The 18,220-nt window shown below is 44.3% G+C and overlaps 1 protein-coding gene across 1 annotated transcript in view; it reads left to right on the top strand.

The window, feature by feature from the left end:
* Positions 1 to 217: 217 nt before the first annotated feature.
* The window catches only part of LOC106590283 (reversion-inducing cysteine-rich protein with Kazal motifs), a 55,932-nt gene continuing 37,929 nt past the window's right edge, over positions 218 to 18,220 (top strand). Inside the window, exons 1-2 of the mRNA XM_014181125.2 lie at positions 218 to 451; positions 13,620 to 13,678. Of these exons, the coding sequence (XP_014036600.1) occupies positions 382 to 451; positions 13,620 to 13,678 (129 nt within the window). The 5' untranslated portion in view covers positions 218 to 381. The remainder of the gene's footprint in view (positions 452 to 13,619; positions 13,679 to 18,220) is intronic.

Genomic DNA, 18,220 nt, shown 5'->3' with positions numbered 1-18,220 from the left:
AACATTTCTAGACGACATCCAATATGCTCGAAGCCTAATTGGTTGACATCTCTGGAATTCCAAATGAAATACTTTTAGCCCGATAACACCACACCCATGCATTAATAACGGCGTTATTATCTAGTTCTATCATACGTATGTCACCGTTAACCCAGCCCTCTTCTGACCGGTGGGATTTCTCCCGTATGCGCATGCCCAGTACGCGCTGTGTGTGACCACCAGTTCTCCATCTCCTCCACGGTTCGGCCTGTATATGAGCGGATCACGAGAGAAGAGCCGCATACGCTAATGTAGCCGACACAGAGGGTCTCATGGAGCTTGTCAAAGCGGCAGTGTTTTATTTGTCTTTTCGTTCACAATGCACTTTAGGATTTCAATAAGATGTATGTGTGTTTTGAGATAGTGACTTTTCTGCTCGCCTTCAACTTCTACGATTTGGTTCTTACTCAGGGTAAGTCTCCGGCTCGCTTTTCTTATTTCGCTAAACATTACATACAGTAATTGATATGCCTGTGTCTCCTAAGTCAATTTTTTTGTGCTCTTGGGTTCTGTACCTGATTCAAAACGTGCAAGGTATACAATGATAAAATTCGCTCAAGTGAGAACAAATCCTTGTAGGCGACCCAAGTTTTCTCTGCGCCGAGTTTTAACTTGTTGATTCACTTCTACAGTACGCATCCTGCAGTATGAGACCTGTGAGTAGCCAGCAACCGTTGTAGGCTGGACTGTTTTATGAACAGAACAGACCCCACTTTGTGTTTCCTAACGGTACTTTGTATTGGGACGTTTAGGTGAACATTTTCAAGTGTTTTGGAGGGAATACAGTAATGACCTCCCATATAGGTTTCCATTGTGAACATGATATCCGTCATTTTTCTTCACATTGTGTCACGCTGGTTTGTACCTCTCACTTCTGACACATTGTATCACGCAAATGGGGAGGGTCCTTTTACCAGCGACGGGACTGTTACCAGCCATACCTTGTTGTGTAGACTATTATATTCTGGTCGTGACGTAACATCATTTAAATCGTGTTATATTTGTTTCTCTTCAGTGTCTTAGAATAGCCTGTTGATTAGGCTATAGTAGATCCTATAAGACTAGCTAGATATATCGTTGATGTAAAATCTCAACGTGTTACTTGTTAGGTAATAACATGGCTGAACATTTGACACAACATGAATGAAGTGTAGCCTAAATCAAATCGAATTGGGTATGTCACATGCTTGGTAAACAACAGGTGTAGACTAACAGTGAAAAGCTTAGGCTACTTACTGGCTCTGTCCAACAATGCAGAGAGAGAAAAAAAACATAGAAATATAATAACACCAGGAATAAAACTACATAGGCTACACAATGACTAACATTGCCTATATACACGGGTTCCCAGTACCGAGTCCTTTGATAACGATAAGCTGCTAATCCTTCACACCAGTCAATTAGAAAATACATTGTTTAGGCTATTTAGGCGACACTTTTATTGGTTAGACAACTGTCCTTGACTTTGCTTTCTCATGCTAAGGATTTTAGCAAAAGTGATTGTTTGTTGCCAGTTGGCGCACCTCCGTTTCAATATAGCAACAATGTGTAAATGCAACATTGTAGGCGTACCTTTCTTATCAATAGTCATTTGGCCACATCATTCATTGGTACGGAATTCCTCAACCTTTACGGATGGGGTTAGGGTAGCAGCAGCAGCTATGAATTCGCATCTGCCATATGAGGACTTTGATGTTGTGAAAAGTGCTGTTTGTCCACATGCGCTCAGGATGTGGATTAGTTCGCGTAAATATCGCTCTAATCTGTCACACTGTGCATTGAACATGAAAGACGAGGCATCGTTTAGAACTGCAGTTAGGACCCACATTAGCCAGCTGGCATTATGAACTGAAGGGAATAAATTAACCTACACGTGGGCCGTTTTGTGAAAAGTTCTACAATGGGAGTGATAGCGCAGGCCTTGCGCCTTGGGAACATCTGGGAAACGAATTTGGCCCCGATCCTGACCACTGCCGCAAGATAACGGTTTTCTCATTGTCCCACTCCCTCAGTTATTTCGTGTGAAAAATTCCCTAAATGTTTTTCTCCCCACTTAGCTAAAACTACCTCTCCCTTTCCTTTTTAGTTTATTTTCATGTATGGGCTATACAGGCTAGTCGTCCCTGTTTTAAGGGGATGCATCTGCAACCAATTGAACATCTCCTCAAAGTAAGGTTGATTTAGGAACATGAGGCAGAATAGAATGGATGTCTTTGCATCATCTGAAATGTGTGTCATTTCGAGCATGCATGTTTTTTTAGCATCATGTTGTGCCATGCTTTTAAAGCCAACACATGTAGTTATTGTTTTGTTCTAAACAAATTCAAATAATAGGCAATAGTATAATAGGTATCATCATTTTTATGCAATGTTTTAAAAATGTGATTGTGTAGCCTACCAAAACTATTAACTTGGCACATGGTTATTGAACTGAAATAATGGTATTTATTTTGATCTGGCTCCAATAATTTTTCATTTAGGAGAGTAAAGAGCATGTTTACAAGAACATTGGTTTACATTAGTATCAATGTATTTTATGTTTCAGATCTGAGAAATAACTGACCAGTTTTCAGGTTATTAGATTAGGCTCTGTAAAACATATGTACGTTGACGCAACATTGAAGTTGTTACATTAAGGGCCACCATAAATGTCAAGATTGTCAAGTTATACCTGAATGTGACTGGGGAATACTACATAGTCAAGGTTCCATTTCTGTGCCAACTTCAGATACCAATATCTGACATAGGATCAGTGCAGGACTCACTTGAAAGTTACACGCTATTAAACTCCATATCCATTTGTATCGCAATAAGGCTGGTTTTGCATCTCATCAACAAAGGCCTATTCTTTTTTATTTTACAAGGATTTTAAAGACCCTCTCACGCTCTTTGCCTAAAAGTGTGGCATTTCTCCCGAGGGAGGTGAGACCTTTGTTCATTTCAATGGGTCCAGAGCAGACTGTCTGACAGGCAGGCTCAGAGGGCGGCAGCAACAGAACTGGATCTTATGTAATAGAATAAGACGGGTTCCTCATTTGATCACTCGCCAAAAAAAGACTCAAGCTGATTCCATCCCCACTACCTCTCCTTCCCCCCAACACACACACACACACACACACCCACTACTTCCCCCACCTCTTTTCCCTCTACCTGGACATATGCAGTTCATTATGTTTGTTCATACTCTTATCTGCCCCCCCCCCCCCCAAACCTTCCACCTCAGATTCTTGTTCCCCAGTGTGTGTGGAGTCAGTGGCGGGACAGGCCGGCTCTGTGTCCCTTTTGATTTTCCTAATTGAATATGAAACGAGGGGCGGGACCAACTTCTTCCATCTGGAGGCTGGAGTACAATCAGGGCCTCAACATCTGTTGCTCCACACAGACTGATGGTGTTCAGGTGCTCCTCCAGGGGTTGGAAGAATGTGCAGCGCCCTTCGTGAGCTGCACACCTGGAGCGCACATGGACCTGCTGGTCACACTGGCTATCTTTACGTAACCACAACCACAGACACATAGGTGTGGTACCTCCATGCGATGGTAAAATAGTCCAAACTTTAGACACACTATGTATGATTATGTGCTATATGTAGATAATGTGGAGTCAGGCATGCACAGAAATGTTTTAGAAGGCGTTGTTCCCAAACGATAGGTCAGGAGCACTTACTGTTGGATCTTGGCTGAATTCTTTTGGGTTGTGGTGGGCCTTCTGGCTCAACACATTGATTGTGTTTGTTGAAATCCAGAATCTGGGTGGATGACCCAAAAAAGTTGGTCATTAATCATGGTTAAACATTAAGGGACCACCATCCTATGGCCATGTTTGGAGATAAGTACTGAAAAGGCCTATTGTTTACTTTTTGAAGATTGTAATGTGCCAGCAGCAGTGTAATTGATTATTGCTTTATTGCTTATGTGTTGCTATGAGGTTCCTAAATGGAAGTGTACTGGGGTTGATGAATTCAAACTGGACCCTGGTGTGGATCAATCATGCATCCAATTTTAGCTCTGAGGCTACCCATCACCCTGTCTCTCTGTTCCCTCTGGTTGTTTTATGAGTCCCTCAAATCCTCACAGATGTCATTTAAAAACACTGGAGGAAGATATTAGTGATGGCAAGAACTTTTTTTTAGATATCTAGCACTTCATCCATCATCATTTATCTCTTTAGAATATTGTGTGAAGATGTTTTTTTTTAAGTATCTTCAATGGAGCAGACTTTTATAGATGCAAGACACAATTTATGGCCTTTGATGTTTTCACACCCCGAGTACATTCTCTTCTTTAGCTGGTTTCTTATGGATCTTGCGTGATGGAGGGACACAGAGTTTTGTCAAATAATTTGCCAGCCCAGCATGTGTTAAAAACACACTTTCATGTTTTTATTTGATAGTTGTTTGTCGATTTGCCTGTCTAGTTACTCTGGTAAAGACACTTCAATGAGGGAATCAAATAAAGTAATTTGAGCGTTAGTCAGTTGAATAAATACATGTTATCTATCAACCATTGATTAAAGAGAGTTTGGTTTCCATGGATGAGGGGTTATAATGACGATATTAATATTCTCTATTCATTCACTTGTTGATTTGAATAATTACTCAGGAATTTGCTGCTCCCGGTCATATAGTCTATTATACACTACATACACTGAACAGAAATATAAATGCAACATTTTCCTTAAGCACAAAAACCTTAATTATCACACATTTTGTGCACAAATTCATTTACATCTCTGTTAGTGAGCATTTCTCCTTTGCCAAGATAATCCATCCACCTGACAGGTGTGGCATATCAAGAAGCTGATTAAACAGCATGATCATTACACAGGTGCACCTTGTGTTGGGGACAATAAATGGCCACTCCAAAATGACAAATTTTGTCACACAACACAATGCCACAGACATCTCAAGTTTTGAGGGAGCGCACAATCGGCATGCTAACTGCAAGAATGTCCACCAGAGCTGTTGCCAGAGAATTGAATGTTAATTTCTCTACCATAAGCCGCCTCCAATGTTGTTTTAGAGTATTTGGCAGTACGTCCAACTGGCGTCACAACCACAGACCATGTGTATGGGGTCGTGTGGGCGAGCGGTTTGCTGATGTCAACGTTGTGAACAGAGTGCCCAATGGTGACGGTGGGGTTATGGTATTAGCAGGCATAAACTACGGACAACGAACACAATTGCATTTTATCGATGGCAATTTGTGTGCACATAAATACTGTGGCGAGATCCTGAGGCCCGTTGTGAGGCCAAGAGATGCATATCTGCATTCCCAGTCATTTGAAATCCATAGATTATATTTTCATATAGTGCTACATACATTATATTTTCATATGTGCAGACATATATATTCATGTAGTGCCGACATATATTTTCATGTAATGCATACATATATTTTCATATAGTGCATGCATATACTGAGCATATCAAACATTAGGAACACCTTCCTAATATTTCATATACAGATGTGGTCCAATATATTGGCTGCCTTGCACTTTACAATGGAGCAGAATGTGTTTTCTTGTTTTTTTTTTTCAAAACGGGTTAATGGCTATTTTTACCCTGGTGGCACCTGCAACTTACCACAAGTAGGATAAATTACACTTGTAGAGAATCACTTGCCTCCAACTTAATTCATTAGAATTTTGAATAATTTAGTCCAGGCCATGTTTTGACTGTACGTTTCAGTTTAGATTATAATTTTTTGGGGTCCTGTGCATCAAATCAAGCAAATACACGTGTTAACACCGAAGGTTTTTTCAATTTCAACTTATTTTTGAATAAATAGTGACTCGTACATGGGTGCCATTATATTTGACTGCATCTGTAGTACAAAGGCCTACATATCTTTTTAGTGAATCAGGACACAGAAAGAGTTTTGGTTCGAGGAAATGTCTGTGCCTCTAGTCTCTCCCACATTTCTTCACAACACACTGATCCCTTAATGCCTCCCTGCTTATGTCAGATCGCAATGTATTAATGCACAGGAAGTCACCTTTGACCCAGAGGCATTAAACTCTCCCCTAGAGGGTTCAGGCTGCCAGAGAGGAATGCGGGAGCAGCCCAAACATCAGACAAGAATCCATGACTATTCACCATTGTGTTTGTGTGTGTTTATAGCCCCGATGGTGAGAAGAGGACATCCTAGGCTGAGTTCTGAGACACAATAGGAGAGAATATGAGATTAGAAAGTTCATTTTTGTCTGCTATATTATTGACATTTTCGGCTCTGATATTGAGAGGTTTGATATTGTTTAAGATGTTTGGCGAGAATTGACACAGAGCGAAAGACAAAGCAACCTCCACAAGAGCATCCGCACAGGAAGCGGACTGGCAGGAACTGCTTTTTTTTTGGGGGGGGCCCGCACATTGACATTCCACACTTCATCAGCGGTTATACGCTTTAGCCAGGGCTAGCGCTGCTGCTATTTCCAGCTCTGTTTGTTATAGCATAAATACCCCTCCATTTTATCCCTACTCCCTCCTTTGAAGCCCGCCTTGTGTTTTGTGGCGAAATACGGGAAACGGCTTTCGTCGGACCGTAGGACGGCAGTGAGCAGAAAATACAGCTGTTCCGGGCCGGCCCGCATAAACACACACTCTAACGGCAGGTAGCCTAGAGCATTGTGCCAGTAACTGAAAGGTCGCTGGTTTGAATCCCCGAGCCGACTAGGTGAACAATCTGCCGATGTGCCATTGAGCAAGGCACTTAACCCTAATTTCTCCTGTAAGTGGCAGAGTGTCTTCTAAATGACTAAAATGTCAAATGTATAACTGTTAAAGCCTGAAGCTGCTTTGTCAAATCTCAGCCTGTATTCGCAGTGTCTCAGAGTTGGAGTGCTGATCTAGGATCAGGTCCCCGATGCCTCATTCATTGGTATCTAAAAGGCAAAACTGACCTAGATCAGCACTCCTACTCAGAAACACGTTGTGAATACGGGCCCAGATATCCAGTAAGCTAAGCAGAGAAAACAGCTGAGTGAAGCAGCTGAACCAACCAAGGCCTCGGCCAGCCCGCTAGATAAAGACAGACACAACACAACACTGGCCTGTCTCTGACTGCCGCTGGTGCCAAGACTGCAGGATCAAACCGATCTGTGGTGTGGACAGAGGGATTTACTCCAACCACACAGGGCCAGATAGCTACTGAACTCACCCACGCGGTTACTACAGAGTCTTGGGTGAGCACCCGAGCCACAGACATGTAGCACAGAGTTTGGCAAACACTGTTTCAGATGTTGACACCTTAAGACAAGAATGTCAATTAGATTGTTATTGTCATGGAGTTATGGAAGACAGTTTGCTGAACTCCAGCTACAGCCCTGGGCGTGGCTCGTTCATGTAGCTATAGCCAGTCATAATGGCTTAAAGATGGCCATTCCACCTTGCGTGTCTGTCAGCGTTTTAGTTGACATATTTTACATTTCAGACAAACGTGGTGCAATAGTGTTAAAAATGACTCAGCGGTTTGTAGCTTTCTCAGAGCTGATACTGAGCTTTTGTAGTGGCGGTTTCCCTCCTTACCCTCTCCTCCGTCCTCTCTTCTCTTCCCTTCCTTCCATGCCTTTGTTATTAGCCGCCAGTCTGTGCATTGTAGAGTTGGAAAGTCAGACTGCATCTGCTATGAGTGCTAAGTCCTGTGATCTTTCAGGCCAGTCATACGGTACATGTCCCTTTGTATATGCGTAGCGGGGCAGGAAATGGGATGGGTACGTCTTGGCAGATGTCTCTGTCCCGCCGATGAAAGCGGCGCGTCTGATGTGATTGATTCCCGCTCTCGAGTCGCGAGGAGAAGTAAGGGGCATTACACTGGGAGAAGAAGAGGGTGCTTTTGAGGTGGGCAGTGTGTCCCCCTCATGAATGCGCGTGCACACGCTGACAGATGGGGTTGTCGGAGAGACTGCACACACTTCTCTCACTGTATTTCTCTCTCTCTCTCTCTCTCTCTCTCTCACTCTCACTCATTCACACACACACACACACACACACACTGGCTGCATGGCCAGAAAGTATGTTTTCTCTTGAGTGCCAGTGGAAGGGTTCACTCATTCCTCAGGCCTTCACAGCATACACAACCCCCCACCCCCCCCTAGCCCCCCTAAACCAGCCACAACATAGAGTGATGTGTCTGTCACCCATCCACCCCAGATGACCAACCCTTAAAAGCCCTTTCAACATTCACCACCTCCATTGTGTTTGTGTAACCCCTCGGTGAGGGACCATGTGTCCCCCTGACAGTATGGATGGATTACCCACCACACCAGGCCCCATACCGACTCATCCGTTATCTCCTGGAATGGAAGATAACTGTGTGTGTTGTGACTTCCCTCACACTGTGCTCTCCTCTCCCCCATACGGTGCAGTCCATTCTCTCAGAGCTGACTACATACATACCCACCAGGCTGTTCTGGCTGAGGAAACACTCTGACACCAATACAGGGACTGTTCTACTCTACTATGCTCTGCTCTACTGTCCTGTCCAGTCCTGTCTTGTCCTGTCCTGTTACTGTACATTATATACCGTGTGTCCTCGTGGTGTCTGTCTGTCTGTCTGTCTGTCTGTCTGTCTGTCTGTCTGTCTGTCTGTCTGTCTGTCTGTCTGTCTGTCTGTCTGTCTGTCTGTCTGTCTGTCTGTCTGTCTGTCTGTCTGTCTGTCTGTCTGTCTGTCTGTCTGTCTGTCTGTCTGTCTGTCTGTCTGTCTCTAGGCCTACTATGCTCATTAGCAGCTCCTGGGGCCTCTGACTCCCAGCTCTGTGTATTGCTGATGAGCTCTCCCCACTCCGCACAGCCAGAGCCTGTCATTGTCTATTAAAGGACTCGCAGCGGGGCTCGACGTGCCTCACTGGCCAATTCATTCCTCCGTCCTCCATATATTGTACGACCTCATCGCACCATGCCACCGTCCACTGCACGCCCATTCATTGCAATAGAAACATAAAGATAACAATGTCAACAACAACAAAAAGATAAAACACAACAATTCAGGAACAGTGCACAACTTGTGCTGTTGCCATGGCTTTTATCAACTGTCTGCCCTTGGCAACGGGTAATTTGTTTGGCCTCTCTCCGGGGCGAGGAGCACAAAGAGGGGCAGGCGAACAGCCGTACGGACACAGACGGATGAGGAGGAGGGCTGGAGGCTGAATGGTCCACTGGCCGCGCCAATTGTGTCATTAAAATGGCAGCTCGTTAAGAGAGGGGAGCGCGGACTTGCGGTCACCACAATGCAGGCTGCTGCAGGGCTACTTGGGTTGGGTCGGCTAAAGCTCGGCTCTCTCCTCCTGGTGAGCGCTCCTAGGCTGCTAGCGGTTGGCGGCTAACGCTAACTCACTTTAATGAAGGATGACTAAGGTGTTCCACACACGCCCAGCCCAACCTGCCTCCCTTCCCCTCTCCTCCTAAATAGCTAGCTGGAATCTCCTCCCTTCTTTCTTCTCCACTCTCCCCTGTCCAGAAAGGTTTGCCATGTTAACCCTTTAGTCTTCTAGGATTTGGCCTATATGTATAGGGCTAAATTGAAATGCTTCTTATAGAAGATATATTGAATGCGTAAGCATGGTAGCAATTGAAAGGGAACAGTTTGGAGATTATGGGGAAATGATTAGACCAAAGTTGAGGACACAACAGTTGACCTGACACAAGACTGAAACCAAATATTACACCGTTGATTTTATGTGCATTTTACATTTACTGTACTTTCCGCTGAATTTGTTGATAACAAAATCTCAAAATACTCTAGATACATTCAGTAACATGATAACGGTATTCCTGGGAAATGCGGGGTAGGTTCAACATAAGGCAAATAAAATGACAAGGGTTTGAGTGAGAGGACTAACTGGTGTCTCAGTGTGCACAGTTCCTTAAGTCATTTCAGTGCACTCATTTCAAAGGTTGTTGTATTACCAAGCTAAGTTATAAAATACGATTTTACAGTAATAGGCTTTCACAGGGCAATTCAGAGAAAACAGATGGTCATTTTGGTGCGCATAGAAAGGAGTCATGAGTGCATTTAGGTGCGTGGTCCGCCGTGAATTCGCTTCACAACAGACAAACACAGGCTCATTCTGTTCAGAACAACCCAGGGTATGACTCCCTGTAATCTTGTAACTGTACATCAAACATTGGGATCATAAACGTCGACACTGTATATGACATGAGTTTGATGATATGGGTGTTTGGCTTGCTTGTATGACATTAAAGCAGTACTTATTATAATCCTCAACGTCTCATCTTTCAAAATACATTTGAGTCCTCTTAATTTACAACATTTCCCTCACTCAGACAGCAAAACATTAGCAAAAGTGGCCCAATTAGCGAGAGGGATGGGGGCAACTTCTTGTCTCGTGCGGCTCCCAAGTTCAGAATGTCTGTCAGTCAGAATCCATACAGAGCTGTGACGGAGTGAGTCTGAGCTCTAACGACATGTATGGGATGTTACTGTACAGCCTCTGCATTCCAATTTAGGTGCTTATCAGTGGCAAAATCTGCCATTTTCAACCCGTAAGAGTGTAAGAGTGTATTCATGACACCCCCACCCCCATATCCTCTTGTCTATGGTGGAGTGGCATGTCTCTGGCTATGTGTCAGTTGAGGCAGGAAGAGAGAAACAGAACAGTCACTACCGTGGTGTACTGTCTCTCCTTCTCTCTCCTCTCCTCTACTGGACTGGGGAAGGCAGAGAGTCACATACACACAGAGCCAGGATGCCGAGGCCTGCTCTTCCTCACCACGACACTGCGTCGGTCAGGGCATGAATGGAATCCAGAGGCTGCTGTGGCGCCTCCCTCTGGGTGGAAGCCACGGGGCCATGGGGTTCCACGGCCCCATATTGTAAACTGTCCCTACTCCCTCCTTCCCTCCCTCTGTCTGGTTCTCATTCCCGTTTGATCAGTTTTGCTGGGGCTGTCAAGTGCCGACCCTTTTAAGTTTTTGCCTTAATTTCTGCCAGAGTTCAATTTTTCTCTCTGTCTCTCTCTCTCTCTCTCTCTCTCTCTGTCGCTGTCTCTGTCTCTGACTCTCTCTCTCTCTCTCTGTCGCTGTCTCTGTCTCTGACTCGCTCTCTCTCTCTCTGTCGCTGTCTCTGTCTCTGACTCTCTCTCTCTCTGTCGCTGTCTCTGTCTCTGACTCTCTCTCTCTTCAAATATCTGAACATCAAATGCTGCCTCTTCACGTAACTCACACAAGCGATGAGAGCCGGGCCAACATGTTCCTTCCCTTCGTTGCAAACAACTTTGCTGTGTGAAGTAGTTTGGGGAGCAGGGCGTGAGAAGTCCAGAGGGGCTGGTCTGTGGGGCGGCTGGTGGGTTGAGTTAGCGTGGGAGGGGGCATTAAAAGGGTTGGGGTGGGAGTGTGTACTGAGAGAGAGAGGTTGTGTGGGGGGGGGGGCTTGGAGAGGGGAATTCCTTTCATGTGGCTTGTGGGTGGCATTATTACTATTCCTCTGAAAACAGGGACACAGTAGCAGGGCTAGCTCAAAGTGCTAGCATATGTTACTGGGTTTAAAGAAAAGGGGAGCGAGACGGAGAGAGATCGAGAGAGAGGGAGATAAAGAGTCAGAGAAAGAGAGAGTGAGTCAGCACCCAGAGACGCCTAGCTCTCTGACTCACTAAAAGGGGCCTTATGGTTGTGAGTGGCTGGAGAGAAGGCCGAGACCCTTTCCAAGTCCCTGCCTCCCTCTAATGACAGACCATCTCTGTCCAAGACAACTGCATCGCCAATCCACTTTACTGCACTCACTCACGCTCTGCAGTTCTATATATAGGTCATATGACATGTTGACATGTCTTTTCTGTTAAGAGAAAAGGTGAGTCAGTTCCTGCTACATAGTTAACCAACATGATTCAGGCTGGGGCAAGGGTTGTTTGTGGTGTCACTGGTGTTGTTTGCCGCTAAGCTGTTAGCCAAGCTCCCCTTGTATGACCCATCTCTTCCTCTTTGGTGTGTTAGTCACGCTGCCTCTCTCTGTTTACTCCCAGGCCTTTATAGCCTCCTAATGAATGTGGTGTCATTAGAAGCCAATGGAAACCATCGTAGCAATATGACAACAGCTTTTGTTTAGCGTGGCCTGTCAGACAGGAAGGCTCTCTCACCTCAGAACAACAATGTGACAGGTGAAATTGTAGCGGTGCGCAGAGAGAACACTAAGGGGTGTCACACTGATGCACATAGACACACACACGCAAACTCTCTCTTTCTCTCTCTCTCACGCACACACACACACACACACACACACACACACACACACACACACACACACACACACACATACTTTAAAGGCTACTACTGGGGGTCAAGCCAGGGGGATCTGTGTCTCATTACAAAGACAACTAGGATGGTTCTGGTTTCCATCAGACCAAACCCAGACCAGGACCCTACCCAGACCAGACCCACTCGGATACATCACAGACGGTCAACGATGCAGCACTTAGACCCTAAAACACTTTCATCTCCACCGCTGCGTTTGTTGTTCCTCCTTTAGCGGGTCGCCGATACGAGATCGACGTTAAGAAGACAAGAGTAAGAAAGAGAAAACTGAATCAAGTTGATGAAAGGATTGAGCCTGGATCAGACATAAATGGAAGAGGAGGAAGAGAGGAGGAGAGGAAGACCATGTCTGGGCCGAGATGAAAGAAAAAAAGCCGGAGAGAGAGAATTCTGATAATTATGACATTTCCTCAAGGAGCATAAACAGGTTATAATATGTTTCTGTAAGACCCTTTTTTCCCCCTTGTGATTATTATTCGGAAGGCTAGAAGTCTGGCTTGAGCATGTGTGCAAGTTTCCTCTATCCCGTATTCTCTCTCTCTCCACCCGCTCTTCTCTCTCTCTCTCTCTCTCTCTCTCTCTCTCTCTCTCTCTCTCTCTCTCCCATCCCCTCTTCTCTTTCTCTCTGGGTTCCATTAAGCCCGATGTTCTGTCTGCTATATGTCCTCAGGTCATGGAATTGAGGTTATTCACTTTCATTTAAGACCACAAACGTCTCTTCTGACAGTTTTATTCCATTTACCAGAAGAAAGCGTTCATTGACCTATCATATAAACGTTGTTTTTGTTGTTGTATGGAACTGAATATTGTGTATGTTTCCAGTCTTGAGCATCTTAAGATGTCCTGACAAAAAGGATGCGGTAAAATTCGTTGTATCATGCTTCATTGTTAGGCCATTGATGTGTTTGCGTTGGTAACATTGGGGCAGAAGGTCTTGGTTAAGCAGAGACCAACGCTTTCTCAAGAAGACACTCTTGTTGCTCTGAAAGGGTAGATAATAAGAGCTTACTCCCGATCTGTTTAGTCTGCAGACATTGTTGACCAGACGCACAAAGGGTGAAATAGGTGTATTGAGACAAATACATAAGCTCAGCTGTAATACCATTATCAATCTATCGCTCCAGCCCCAAAGCAGAACTCTGTTTTTAAGCCACTGTGAACCCGTTATATTTATGGATGGATTTCAAGGTGCCGCCCGCCTGGAAAGTCTCTCCGGGTTTGCCAGGGCTTAAGACGAAACAAGCTGGGGAGTGAGTGAGTGCTACTGTATCAAAGCAAAGACTAACTCCTCCGTGTCTGTCTGTTTCTCCTCCACAGATCCGTCCTGCTGCCACCATGCTGCGGATCTCACACCATGTAGGGAAGCATGCGATCAGGTAAGGGAGGCCACAGACCGAACACACACACACACACACACACACACACACACACACACACACACACACACACACACACACACACACACACACACACACACAGTTTAAAGTAGAGCACAAGAGTGAGAGAACTTTAGCCCCAGCACAATGGTCTCCGTATTATTTGTAGCTCATAAATAATGACTATTTGATGAAGAGCACTGAAATGTATTTTTTTCTCTGTCCTTTGAAGTGTAGCGATGAGCGCTAGAATAACAATTCTGCCTGTCTCCCATTTGAGTTAGGAGCAGGTGAGGGGTCTATCTTCTTTTGTTCCTCTTATGCCCTCTCTCGCTCTCTAGCTCTCTTTCTCTCTCTCGCTCTTCAGATGTAAGATCTTAATTTGATCGCTCTATTGTTTCTGAGAATTTTCCTGCACAGCAGGAAATGCAAACTTTAGAAAACTTTGAAAAACTCAAATACACTACAAGTTTGCATTTCCTCTTTGAAATGTTAGACTTGATTTGCCCTAACAAAAAAATCTATCAATCCCTACAAAAATGTCCATGAATTATAATCAACATAATAATTCACATGTCCTGTTGCTGCAGGATTATTTTCCTGCTGTAGCAAACTGGCTCAAATTAAGATCCTACATCTGTATCTTTGCATCTTATTCTTATTTATTGTAGTGAAGGAATCTGCCAAAGCAGTGCACAATTTCATGGATCCTTGCCTTCTGTGTCTCACTAAGACATGAAAGAGACATCTGAAAGGCTTTTTCTTTTTTATGGAACCAAAAAGGGCAGACCCCTAGCCCATTTCAGTAGGCTATTACTGGTGGCGTACCACCAGCACCACTCTCCCCCTCCCCTTTACACAGAGAGAGAGAGAGATATAAAGAGAGAGAGAGACTCATTGATGCTGTAGTGTTGAACCACGCTCAGCAAGGTCGCCCTGTCCCCAGCACTGCACCTGCCACTGAGGGGGGAGATCCAAATTATAGAGAGGGGAGAGAAAGTAAGAGAGTGACAGACAGAGAGAGAAAGAAGGGGGAGAGGGCAGAGATATAATGTCCGTCTTGTTCGCGTCCTTGCAAGCTGCTGTGTTTCTGCAGAGAAAGTGTTTTTTTCAGGGGTGTGCCACAGGGCTCCGTGTAAACAGTGTTCCATTTCTTCTTAAGGGATGACTACCTCTTTGATGAGGGGAGGCCTTCAGTCTCTGAAAAGACAAGGTCATTCCTCTTTGGATGTTTCAATCTGGCACCCCACATTTATTTATCTTTCAAAGTTGGAGAGAGAAAGAGAGAGAAGTTTTATATACTGAATAAAAATATAATAAAAATATAAATGCAACAATTGAAAGGTTTTACTGAGTTACAATTCATAGAAGGAAATCAGTCAATTGAAATAAATTAATTAGGCTCTAATCTATGGATTTCACATGACTGGGAATACAGATAAAGTGGGGGGGAAATTATTTGATCCCCTGCTGATTTTGTACATTTGCCCACTGACAAAGAAAGGATCAGTTTATAATTTTAATGGTAGGTTTATTTGAAAAGTGAGAGACAGAATAACAACAAAAATATCCAGAAAAACGCATTTAAAAAATGTTATGAATTGATTTGCATTTTAATGAGGGAAATAAGTATTTGACCCCCTCTCAATTAGAAAGATTTCTGGCTCCCAGGTGTCTTTTATACAGGTAACGAGCTGAGATTAGGAGCACACTCTTAAACGGAGTGCTCCTAACCGCAGCTTGTTACGTGTAAAAAAGACACCTGTCCACAGAAGCAATCAATCAGATTCCAAACTCTCCACCATGGCCAAGACCAAAGAGCTAAGGATGTCAGGGACAAGATTGTAGACCTACACAAGGCTGGAATGGGCTACAAGACCATCGCCAAGCAGCTTGGTGAGAAGGTGACAACATTTGGTGCGATTATTCGCAAATGGAAGAAACACAAAAGAACTGTCAATCTCCCTCGGCCTGGGGCTCCATGCAAGATCTCACCTCGTGGAGTTGCAATGATCATGAGAACGGTGAGGAATCAGCCCAGAACTACACGGGAGGATCTTGTCAATGATCTCAAGGCAGCTGGGACCATAGTCACCAAGAAAACAATTGGTAACACACTACGCCGTGAAGGACTGAAATCCTGCAGCGCCCGCAAGGTCCCCCTGCTCAAGAATACATATACATGCCCGTCTGAAGTTTGCCAATAAACATCTGAATGATTCAGAGGACAACTGGTGAAAGTGTTGTGGTCAGATGAGACCAAAATGGAGCTCTTTGACATCAACTCAACTCGCCGTGTTTGGAGGAGGAGGAATGCTGCCTATGACCCCAAGAACACCATCTCCACCGTCAAACATGGAGGTGGAAACATTATGCTTTGGGGGTGTTTTTCTGCTAAGGGGATAGGACAACTTCACCGCATCAAAGGGACGATGGACGGGGCCATGTACCGTCAAATCTTGGGTGAGAACCTCCTTCCCTCAGCCAGGGCATTGAAAATGGGTCGTGGATGGGTATTCCAGCATGACAATGACCCAAAACACACGGCCAAGTCAACAAAGGAGTGGCTCAAGAAGAAGCACATTAAGGTCCTGGTGTGGCCTAGCCAGTCTCCAGACCTTAATCCCATAGAAAATCTGTGGAGGGAGCTGAAGGTTCGAGTTGCCAAACGTCAGCCTCGAAACCTTAATGACTTGGAGAAGATCTGCAAAGAGGAGTGGGACAAAATCCCTCCTGAGATGTGTGCAAACCTGATTGCCAACAAGGGTTTTGCCACCAAGTACTAAGTCATGTTTTGCACAGGTCAAATACTTATTACCCTCATTAAAATGCAAATCATTTTATAACATTTTTCACATATGTTTTTCTGGATGTTTTTGTTGTTATTCTGTCTCTCACTGTTCAAATAAACCTACTATTAAAATTATGGACTGATCATTCCTTTGTAAGTGGGCAAACGTACAAAATCAGCAGGGGATCAAATACTTTTTTCCCCCACTGTATGTATTTTTCCATGTGTTTGATGCCATTCCATTTGCGCCGTTTCAGCCATTTTTGTGAGCCATTCTCCCCTCGGGAGCCTCCTGTGCTAAGTTCACAATGTTGACATCAGCAAACCGCTCGCCTACACGACGCCACTTGGTCTGCGGTTGTGAGGCCGGTTGGACACTGCCAAATTCTCTAAAATGATATAGGAGGCGGCTTATGTTAGAGAAATGAACATTACATTTTCTGGCAACAGCTCTTGTGGACATTCCTGCAGTCAGCATCTGTGGCATTGTGTTGTGTGACAAAACTGCACAATTTAGTGTGGCCTTTTATTGTCCCCAGCACAATGTGCACCTGTGTAATGATCATGCTGTTTAATCAGCTTCTTGATATGCCACACCTGTCAGGTGGATGGATTATCTTGGCAATGGAAAAATGCTCACTAACAGGGATGTAAACAAATTTGTGCACAAAATTTGAGCGAAATACATTTTTTTCTGCGTATGGGACATTTCTTGGTTCTTTTCTATCAGCTCATGAAATATGGCACCGACACCTTACATGTTGCATTTATATTTTTGTTCAGTGTAAAAAGGTGCTATCTACATAGAACCTAAAAGGGTTCATCGCCTGTCTCCATAGGAGAACCCCTTGAATAACCCTTTTTGGTTCCAGGTAGAACCCCTTTGAGTTCCATTTAGAACTCTGTCCACAGAGGGTCCTACATGGAACCCAAAAGAGTTCTACACGCAACCCAAAAGAGTTCTATCTGGAACCAAAAAGGGTTCTACCTTGAACCAAAAAGGCTTCTCCTATGGGGACAGATGAATAACCTGTTTGGAACCATTTTTTCTAAGAGTGTAGGTTATACGTTTCCATGGCCCAAGTTAACCACGTCTTTGTAGTGTTCTGCAGCTTTATTTTATTAACGGCCAAGAAATCACCGCTCGACAGCTGCTTTCGAAGGTACAGATCTTGGGAATGTTCCAACTGTAAGAAGATTACCGTCCGTCAGTCCCCAGCGTATACCTCGATTTATTTCACCTCACAAATAAAGAATGTGTTATTAGTTTCAGGTGATTTATTCCATGTGGACTTGATGTTCTGGATAGAATGTCGAGTAATGAGGATAAACGGTGAGGATGCATGAACAGAAAGCGGAACAAGCCAACTTTATCACCCTGGTTAGAATAAAACAATAGCAGACACATGATGGTGTAGATGTCAGTATCACAGACGAGTCGAAAGGAAGATGCAGTTCAACACTTGGGGGCTGAACTCCGCTTTAGTGTAGAAATACTCTACTACTACTGCACTCTTTACAACATGTTATTCAGATATTACGCAACAACTTCTCACGCTGAATCCAACTGTGGTCTTTTTTTTGTGTGAAGTAAAACAACGAAGGAGTGAAGGAGACCAACCAAAAACAACATCAACTCCCACCTCCCATCATGTGTTTAGTCTTTTAGATTGCTCTGACTAAGTGGCTATGAATCTTCCAAAGCTAATTTCATGACTGTGCACTAAGCCAGAGAGTGTTGGCAGGCGCAG

Source organism: Salmo salar, chromosome ssa29 (genome assembly GCF_905237065.1).
Source record: "Salmo salar chromosome ssa29, Ssal_v3.1, whole genome shotgun sequence".
Lineage (NCBI taxonomy): Eukaryota > Metazoa > Chordata > Actinopteri > Salmoniformes > Salmonidae > Salmo > Salmo salar.
This window is presented reverse-complemented; position numbering and strand designations above follow the sequence as displayed.